Below are 10531 nucleotides of genomic sequence, written 5' to 3'. Positions count from 1 at the left end.
ATGCAAAATGTCCAAAAGCACCAAAGACTAAACTCTCAATACCAGTCACCACCTTATCTACAGAACTCAGTTTAATTGCCTTGAAGCTGCTTTGCTAGCAGGAATCTGCTACAAAACGTCTCCTTGCCCTAAAAAGCAGAGACGTGCTTTGCTTGTGTTGCTTAGTTCAAGGTCATAGATTCAGGGCTGCTTGTGCTTATGGAAAACCATAACTCGTCCCCTGCCCTAACCGGCAGGACTTGCTTCGCTCATCAGGCGTAGGTGGACAGTGTAGGCTGCTCTTGCTCACAGAAGATTGTGACTTAGCCCTTAGCTGGGAACAGCTGGGCTGCTTCTCATGCTTAGATGATTTCTAATCATTGTATGGAGACTGTGGTGGTCTGGGTTTTCATTATCAATTATTCGGAAAACTGTAACCTTGCTCATGATTGTTTGAGGCTTAAAATAACTGTTTGTACCATCAATATTGTAACCTTCTCTCTAAGTATAAATTAAGATTATAATGTCTCTGTTTTTCACGAACTGAAACTGCTGACTTGCATCCCTGCATATATAGCATGCCCCTCACTCATTCCTATGATGTATTTCACTTTGATTCTTTGTTTGACAATTCTCAATAAATACAAGAGCTTTGGAGGAGCTCGGGGAGTCGGTCTCCGGGCCCCTCTCATTCTCTTGACCTGATAAATTCTTGAGTAATTTTGTTCTTCCACAGTGAGACTTTTGCTGGACAAAACCCATGATGAACAGAACCCACAGAGCACCAGAAGGTAGACCTGGGACAGGTGGATGGGAGTTAGAAGGAAGAATATTCCCTAGAGAACTTGCTTCCCTTCTTCACAAATTTGTATGTTCGTCTGCTTTACCAAGAATCCATAAAATAATTGTCTGTGGACGCACTGTCACCTCTAACTCAGTACATACAAAATACAATCTTCTCCCAAACTTCACAAACTCCCCATTTCAGTCAATGGTATAATTTTCCCTTATCCCAAGCTAATGTAATGGAATCCTCTTCCTCTCTGCCCTCTCCACCTTCCCCAATACCTGGCTTATCTCTGTCTGAGCCCCCTTTGCTTAAATTTAATAATAATAATAACTACATATATACATATGTAAAGTGTATTATATGTATGAATATGGATTATACATTATACAATTATCAATTACACATATGTAAAAATGAAACCTGTGAAAATGAAACCTGTTTGTGATGAGAGGTCAGACTGTGGCAACTGGAGAAACAAAAAGAGCATTAGAGAAATAAGAGAATCTACCTTCCTGTCATATCTTAAACTACAGGCAGCCAGTGACTGCATCCACCTCCAGCAGCCTCATAAGCATAATGACAGCTCAAATGGCATTTCAAGTAATGAAAAGCAATTTTACTGTAATGACAGTTGCCACGAAAATAGTTCAAATGTGCACATTGAATTTTTGTTGTTTGCTACCAACGTGGTTCCTTTGGGGATTGGGTTCCATTTTTTTAAATTACCTGTCAGAACTTTGGTGGCAACAAAATGAAGATTCTGGCTAAATGCTAGGGTTAATTCCACATTACCTGAATGGCCAGAGCACAGTGTCAGCCTCCGCAAAAAAGCGAGTGTATCATAAATCCAAAAGCAGACGTATGAACAAATAGTGCATGGACTATTAACCATGGTATAGCCAAAGATTAATTTTGAAAGTTGCATCATCCAACAGTATACGTACTGGATATTTAAGTCTGTGTGTGTCTCTGGTTACAGCCATTTTTAGTTACTGTGACTCTAGTCAGCACTGTAAGTGGCTGGGATAAAATATCTGCTGGAGGAGTAGGTATAAGCATGTGACTCACCAGCTCCTCTGGTGACCCATACCTGTCAGGAGCTATTGATACTGAGATCCATTAACAGAGCATGAGTCGGGCAAAGGGGCTATGAGAAGTTGGAACAGCAAACAGCCAACAGCCAGGAGCCCCCACTGGCTATCCTTATGACTGTATCCTTCTGTGATATGGAGTATTTATATCTTTTGTTGCTCTTATGGCAAATTTGGGCTACAGGTGTGGCCTGATCATTGTCTCCAAGCATGCTAAAACTGGATGATGATATAATGCAATTGGAACTGATCCAGACGGGAGGTGCCTCTCTCTACCAGGGTCTGACGCACTCTTAATGCTGATAAACAAGGGCTGGGAGACTGTATGTACCTGTGGTTGTAGGTGGTGATTCCAGCAAGAGGCTTTCCACTCCATGGGTGCCATTTTGAATGTACAGGGAGGGTTATTATCATGTTAAACAGAATCAGTCTTTCTGTGACCTAGACCCTTTTAAACATTTTGGATTCATTTTTAATAATTTGCTGTTTATAAATGCTTGCATCTATTTATAAGTGAAACTGGCATATAATTGTCCTTTCCTATACTGTCTTTGTAAGGTTTCAGTGTTGAGGTTATGCTAACTTGTAAATGAGTTGGGGAATGTTCCCACTTTTTTATATATTCTGGAATATTTTATGTAAGATTAGAAATATTTGATCTTTGAATGTTTGATACAACCTACCTGTTAAATATATATATATATCTGAGCCAGGTATTTTGTGAGTGGATCTTAAACTGTCAATTTTACTACTAATCTTACATGTTTATAGGACTTGCCAAGTTTTCTATTTCTTCTTGAGACCATTTGGAAACAATACACTTTTCTAAAACTGCATCTATTTTGTGTTTTCAGATTAATTAGCATAAAGTTGTTCATAATGCCCTTATATTAATTTTTTTAATTTATGCATTACCTATGCTTAAGACATTTTTTAATTTCCCAAAATTTTTTTAGCCTCCTCACTTTTATCTTCTTGCATCTTGTGAAAGATTTGTCTTTTTATTTCACTGGGTGTGAAATCAGTTTGGTGAAAATTCTTTGAGGCTTATGTGGAAGGAACGCGCTTCCACAGAGCAGTTGAATTTACTTCTACTGAGCCCCTGTGGGTACCGCAACCAGAAGCCATTTTTTAATGAACTATCTCCTTGAAGTTTTTCAGAACACAGGAATGTGAATTCAGATTGCAAATCCATGTGAAGGTCGGTTGTGGTTATGAATTTTTAAGAAGTCTGTGTTCAGGTTGTTCAGCAGGAGAGGATATGGGCAGGGTTGGGGTGTTGGAAGAGGGGGTCAGGGGGTCAGGCTATACTATTTCTATAATCATGAGCAAGTTTGAACCACTCTGGACCCCCATTTCATCATCTGTAAAAAGAAGTGAGTGCACAAACCCTCTGAACCATATATGACTATTTTCTGAAATGGAGAGGTTGAAGACACATCACTTCCCACAGCTTAAAGCCGGGGTCCTCAACCTTAATGTATATTGGAAACATCTGGGAAGCTCTCAAAACTCTCCAACACCCAGGCCACAACCTAGACCAATTTAAAAAGTATCTGGGAGGGCAGAGGGAGGCAGGCATCAGTCTTTTTTAAAGCTCTCTAGGTGATTCTGATATGCAGCCAATGTGGGCATCCACTCATTGGCAGAAAGAGGGCAGGGTTCAGAGGCGGGAAGTCAGCAAAACTGCACCTAAGGTACTGCTCTGAGTCTGGGATCCTTATCCACAATCAGCAGGGTTTGTTCAGGCCACAACTCCCTGTAGCTGCAAAAAAAAAAAACCCAATAACCAAAAAACAAACAAACAAACAAAATGCAGAAACTGGCGATGAAACCTAAGGAGGAGACTCTCTCCTTGGGGCTTGGTGGACCACCCAGACTTGGGCAGCTCTTTGGGACTCTCACCGATGAAGATGCACAGTCCAGCAACTGCACGAGGGATTTCCAGCCCTTCAGTTTGGCGATAAACCAAAAGAAAATCTCTAAATCTAGAAAAGAACAGAGCCCTTCTTTAAATAACTAAATGAAATCTCTTCCTTTGGAACAGTGTACCATGCACCCCAAATTCAAGCCATTCTCCTTGTTAAATTTTAAAAGCAGTGTTGCTTCTGCTATTAGGGGAGGTATCAGGATGTAAAACGTGGATGATTCCATTCAATAGGACACACTCCGGAACAGCTTGCCCTTCGACCAAGCCCTCCTCCTTGAGTGGTTCACGGGTAGCCTGGGGGACAAGCCAGCACTGGGTGGAGCTGGTGCAGGTGACCAGCAAGAGCTGACCAGAGTCATGCCTGCCTGGAAATCACTCCCTCTTTAAGATAAGAGGCAGCTGGGAAAGGAAGGTCTCCAGAGGAGACTTGGAGGAGGAAATGGGAAGCTGCGGGGGAATACTAGGCAAAAAGTCACCATCCAGCCTGGAAGTCACTGTTCCAGCCTGACTCAACCTGCCCCGGGACCTTGAACAAGTCACTTCCCCTCTCGGGACCTGAGTTTCCTTTATAAAGTTAGTCCTTTGTGTCCCACGGTCTCTGAGGTCCCTGTCAGAGGGTGTTCTTCACCCAACCATCAGTTCGGACAGCCAAAGGGAACAAAGTAAGGATAATGAACTCCACAGCCTTCAGGGGTCAGGCAGACAGCAGAAGAGAATGAAGGGGCCGGGGTGGGGAGTGCGGGGGCAAGGAGACACTGGCTGGTACGCCCCGTCCAGAGTAGACAGCTGCTACTCAACTCTGGGTAAGTGTGACTATGAGGAAAGCCCTTGTGATTTGGGGAGAAAAAAAAGGAGAGCTAGATCTTTTTAAATGTAGGCTGCTGATGGTCTAATCTTGGCAATAATTTCTCTTTAAAAAAAAGAGAAGCAACAAAAACTGTGTCAAAAAAAAATCTGCAGCCAGATACAGCCTGTAGGCCTGTAGTTTACAACTTCTGATGAAGAGGATATTACATGATAAAATCTCTTCTTCATAACTGGGCCTAATAGGTTGATCATTTACTTCCCCTTGAGTTAGCACTGTGAAACAGCCCTTTCTGGCAATTTTGGCAAGAACTGAAATAAGACTTTGGTTTCCAGACCTGCTGCCTCCCACCCCAAGGAGCTGAGCCTTCCCCTCTGTCAGGGATGGACACCCAGAGCCCACTCTCTATCCCCTCCACGCAGCTCCAAGCTTTGCCCCTTCAGGAAGGTGCTGGAGCTCAGGAGGTAGAAGCCACTCCAGCCTCTCCCACACCATCCCCTCCCCCATTTCAAAGCTGAGAAGTGGCCCCAAGATAAACCTGTTCAGGCGGAGAGTGTGTGTGATGAGCCGTTGGCACAGATGGGGACAATCAAGAGGACAGTCCCAGCAGCTCAAGTCACTGCCGCTGGACCCCAGCCCCAGTGGTAAGCAGGTAGAAAGTCTCACTAATGAGACTGGAACCATGTGAATACTTTCAAGTGGATCCAATTCCTGGTCCAAATTAACCTTGCTCAGTTGTCCTTAAAGACACCGGAGAATCACAGTTGGTTTCTGACTTTACTGTGGCTTTAAGAAAGAAAACATACTCAGATCTTGTATCAAACACTTTTATTCTTATAGTGAGAAGTTCACAGAGGATAGCTTATAGGAGAGTGAAATATTTAGAGTAGAAAAATTGTGGGTGCTAGCCAGACCTCAAATACTGTCCTAAGCAGAGTTATTCCAATAGTACTTTTCCAGCACGGCAGGTCACACATGTTAAAGTTAACTGCATTCTCTGAACACCTCTCAATGGACGTGCACAATGATAGAAGCAAACACTGAGCTCTTAAGATCTCACAGAATGGATTTATGCACTCTCCCAAACAAGTATATTACAATATACCCAAAACAATTCACATTCATTTAAAAAAAAAAAAGTGGATTTCAAAAAAATTGATAGAAAGACTTAAAATAACAAGAATACAGGCAAGAGAAAAAAAAATGGCTGCTTTTATGTGCAAGGTACCAGATTCTTGAATTGAGAATCAGTGTCAGTCCTCACTTCCAACATCACATCGAAAAAGTGTGGCAGAAAAATGAGTCACCTTCAATATGAAGGATGTGAGTTGTGTACACCGACAACACTCTTAAAGGTACAATGGTATAGCAGGAGGAATGCCAGTATACAAAGTGGACCTTCTTCTGAGGCCAAACATTCATGAGTTATTAGATGATCCTTCAGATTCTTGGGTTAAGCAACTACAATATTCTGATTTAATTGAGGCACTTGCAAAGAGTGACCTTTGACATGACCCAGAGTCCCTACAAGTTGTTGGCCATTGACGATGGGGTGGTTTTTTTGGTCAGGCAGCATCTATACTGAGAATCCAAGCATGACTCCCTGATCACAAACAAGGTCACTTATCCCATTACCACCGCAAAGCCAGATTTGCTTAAGCTTTCCCCAAATCCGGATTTTTGATAAGTCACGTTTGAACAGAAAGGCTTCCCGTAAAACCTTGATTCTCCAGAGTTATAATTCACCATTCCCTCATACCACTCAACACCCCTAAGGTTTTTTTGGGTTGTTCTCCATGAGAACACAAAGGATGGATCTTTTTTCTCCCATCTACAAATTATTTCCCCTGGAGAAAAATGCAAAACCAACTTAAAAAGACAAAGTAACCTTACATTTTCTCATCAACAGTTAAGTATCAGACCTGTCACTCGTGCTCTGGCTGGAGCTGCAGAGCCCTCTGTGAAGCCGTTTCAGACATTCCTCGGACCATTAACACAGCTTTCCATCACCATCCACTGTCCCTCCTCAACCTTTCCTTGCCCAACGTGAAAGCCAGTGAATTGAGAGGGAAGGAGACAAGGGCACTGACAAAGTATTACTCTCATAAAAATTGGGTTTCCAGGCTGTTGTTTGATCCTCCATGGCAAAATTGGGCAGCATCCATATAGACGCCCACACTAAATTCTCAAGTGGCAATCTTCTTCCTAGCCAGGTCTCAAAAGCTCAAACCTAAACCTACCGAAGGAACGTAGCAAAGACTTCCTACTATTGAGCAACACAGACCTAGAATTACATGGGGAAGAAGGTCAAGACCCGTCGCCAGGTTGCTTAATTCATCGATAAGAGGCCAAGTTCTCCATCCTCCCCCAGCTCTGCCATTCCGGGAAGAGCCCGCTGGCCAGCCTCGGGCTGCCAAAGACAGTGGATTCCAACTCGGTCTTGGGGGGCTCCTGGTGGAATGCACAATCCTGGGTCTGCACCCCGTCGGGTTTCCACTGTGCATGGACAATCCTGTAATTCTGACCCTCGTTGTTGTCCCAGAAGACCTGCCCATTGGCGTGGTATGCGATGCAGAACTCGATTTTCTCCTTGGTTGGGATGGCAGAGGGCAAGTCGATGGCAAACGAGAAGGTGTCACTCTCTGAGCCACCGTACACGTTGTTCATGTAGACGCCGTCCACGTCCGTGTAGCTCTGCCAGGAGTCGAACGTGATCCGGATCTGAACCTTCTTCTCAAAGCTCATGTTTTTCACTTTCACAGTCCCAGTCACCGTTCGCTCCTGCAAAGAGCAGTTCTCCAGGCAGACAAAGTTCTTCTGGAAGCGGTTCCGAAAACTTAGGTAATCGGCTGAAGGCTGAGGGAAATCTAAAATCAAATTTTTCTCCTCGTGGAGCTTTAAGCCCGAGGAGATATCGTTCAGGTCCAGGAGGTCAAACTGGAGATCCCAGCCTGGCTCTTCTGGTAGGTCGGAGAAGACGTGGATGGCGGTGAGGGACAGGCCCTTGGAGTCCGCGAACACCACCCGCTTCTTGCCCTGGTTGCGTGAAGGCTTCCAGTCGGTCTGTGATTTGGCCTCCTGTTTGATGTTGAGACACGGCTTCAGAGGCTTTAATTTGTTCATGAAATTTCTTCGTTGGAAGTCATCATAAGGGCCCAGGAAACTCTTCAGAGGTGGCGAATGAGCCAAGCACAGCCTCATGGCCACATCCACGGGCATGACGGAACTTGTCAAAGGCCGTGGATCTAAAACCTGGATCATTCTGAAATACAAAGGGAAGAGAGGTTATCATCTGGACCTGGGATGCACTTCCTCTGGTCCCCAAAAATGTACCATTTTTGTATTGGCTAAATTATAGCCAGCACAGTAGATATCAAGGCAGTGCTGTCACATGGAGTAAAAGAATAAATACAGAATTAGGTGATGAGATCTGTGTTTTATGTTTGGCTCTACCCTTGACTGGCTATAGACCATGGGTTAACTGCTTAAAACAGTTGGGGGTCTCAGTTTCTCCACCTGAGAAATAAAACGTTTGGATGGGATAATCTCTGTCACAGCTCTAAAAGCATTTGCTCTGTTCTGGACCAGTGGTTCTCAAACTTGTCTGGTCACAATGGCCTAAAGAGTTGGTTTTCTTCCTTTTTCTTTAATGTAGAATTAACGAAAAGTCTGGGACTTAGAGCCCCCTCTGAGGATGGGGACAAGGAGGTATGTATGTCCTTAAAGCTTCCCAGGTGATCTGCTGAGCACAGTTCCAGACCTGCTCTCTTGGTTGCCTTACTAATTTTGGTTTGAATTGATTACACTTCTCTGGAACAGTCATCCACTTGAAAAGAAAAAAATAGCAATAAAAATTCTCATGGAACGTTTTTGAGAGTGAAAGGCGAGAAAGACTGAAGTCAGAGGGTTATCTTTGCAATTTCATTTTCGTGCTCATCCTCATTTTACACAAAATACCGGCTGAAGTGCAAGTCGGCAGTTCGTGCACTTAAAGAAAAACTTTACACAATCTGTATTTCACACAGAAAGATGTTCATGTCAAGTCCACTTTTAAGTGGAAAAAGCTGATGACCTGAAAATTGGGCTGTTTTAATACATGCTATACACACACACACACACATTCAAATATTGGGAGACTTAATAGGGAACACAACAAAAAGTTAACAGTTATCTCGGGGTGACAAGCGATCTATTTTTGCCTTTGTACATTTTTGGTATCTTCTAATGTTTTGGCAACGGATATTTATAACCAGAAAGATAATAAAGCTATTTAAAATTTTAAACATAACTATGCTCAGCAATATTAAATCAAGAGGTGTCCATCAAGAAGAATATTTTTTCTGGCCGTTGGCCCTGAGTATCTATTGCCAAGCTTATGGGCACTTTCCTCCTATCCTAGCCTTCAGATAAGAGGTGTGCGTATACTGTATGTGGCATTTCTCAATCTGGCTTTAGTAACTCTCCTCAGCAGCTCTAAACACATAAGCAAATGGTCACTATCATAAGACAGATATTAAAAGAACACTCAGAAAATTTACTTTATTAGCCCTGGGTTTTTTTTTTTTCTGGGAGACTTAACAAACTTAGAACAAACAAATGAAAGAGAAAGCTATGTTTGTGGGTCTAATAATAGTTAACAGGCAGGATTTTTAGAGAAGTCTGCTATATTGAGAGAAGCTATTTAAGTAGTTTTGTGTGAGGTTTTTTGGTTTGTTTGGGGGTTTTGTTTGTTTTTTTCACATTTTGCACTTATAGAAAGACAGTTTTAGGCTATGGCAATTTCCCTGGAATTTTAAGTCCTGGCAGAGAGTTTAAAACAATGATTTGCTCAAATTTTGAGAATGACTTTGCTATGACAAACCATCATACGACGAGCGAGAGAGGACCAATGGATGCGAACATCTTCCTATAGTCTCTCCCTAAAATTTAACTACCTAACCAGCAATCTGAGAGTGCTGCTCCCACGAGGTAAGCTGCCTTGGGACACTTGTGCAGGACCAAAAGACACGGTCGGAATCCGGGAGAGAATCAGAGCTAAAGCTGACTCACGTTAAGACAGTTTCTGATTTAAAAGATGCTGTTTACCAAAATCAGCTCTGCCTAAGAAGCGCTGAGCAAATCACACCTCCGAGGCCTCCCGGGTGCCAGATTCAAGTCAGCAGTCAACTTGCCCTCCCCTGTGGTCCTCGTTTGCAGTGATGACAGAAGGAAAACGCAGCCCAGCCTCACGGCAGCTGCGCGCTCCCTCCGCTACAGGGCGGAGAGCCCGCAGTGAACCTACCTGGTGCAGCTCATGAGGCAGAGGGCGGCGGCACTCCGCTGCCTGCGCACGTCCGCACCCGGGTCCCTGCGGTCCCCGCTCGGCGGTAGCCCAGGCCGATTGCGGGTGCGGCGCCCGAGAGGCGGTTTATCTGCTCCGGACCACGTGAGCCGCCGGCTAGGACCAATCGCTGGGCGGCGGGCCCGACGGCGCGACCAACCAGCGCTCAGCTGGGGCGCGAGCCCTCGCGGGGGGACGTGACTGCCGTGGTGCCGGACTCCTGGAGCGCGGGGTCGCTCGGGGTCCCCCGGGGGCAGCTGGCCTGAGCCACGTAACGCGAACCCCGGGCGAGGGGCCGTGAAGGCAGCACCGCAGCGCACGTAGCGGGTGCAGGCGAGGAGAGAAAGCGGCAAACCTCCCCCAGGCCGGGCGCCAGCACAGAAGGAAAGCAGGGAAGGAGATGCCTTTCGTGCCTGGAGGCTTCTGCGCACAGTTAAATCGGAGCACAGAACGTTGTGGCTCGTTCCAATTGTATATGTATATTTGAAATGATTATTTTGTTCATTGCTTGGTGCATCGGGCTCATCTCCTCCCTCTCCTTGGCCTGAACAATCAGAAGTTGGCTGCTTATTTGGGGTTGGGGTGAAGCCGCAAATGCACTGCAAAGCAGGCTGCT

The 10531-nt window shown here is 44.6% G+C and overlaps 1 protein-coding gene across 1 annotated transcript; it reads right to left on the bottom strand.

The window, feature by feature from the left end:
• Window positions 1-5406: 5406 nt before the first annotated feature.
• On the bottom strand, window positions 5407-10026 carry PPP1R3C (protein phosphatase 1 regulatory subunit 3C). Its single transcript, XM_010971224.3, has 2 exons — window positions 9877-10026; window positions 5407-7857 (listed from the first exon to the last, which is right to left on the bottom strand). The coding sequence occupies exons 1-2, from the start codon at window positions 9888-9890 to the stop codon at window positions 6930-6932; spliced, it is 942 nt and encodes a 313-aa protein (XP_010969526.2). The 5' UTR covers window positions 9891-10026; the 3' UTR covers window positions 5407-6929.
• Between the last annotated feature and the right edge of the window lie 505 nt (window positions 10027-10531).

The sequence above is a fragment of the Camelus bactrianus genome, chromosome 11, assembly GCF_048773025.1.
Source record: "Camelus bactrianus isolate YW-2024 breed Bactrian camel chromosome 11, ASM4877302v1, whole genome shotgun sequence".
Lineage (NCBI taxonomy): Eukaryota > Metazoa > Chordata > Mammalia > Artiodactyla > Camelidae > Camelus > Camelus bactrianus.
Note: the sequence above shows the minus strand (reverse complement) of the source record. Positions and strands in the feature narration are given on the sequence as shown.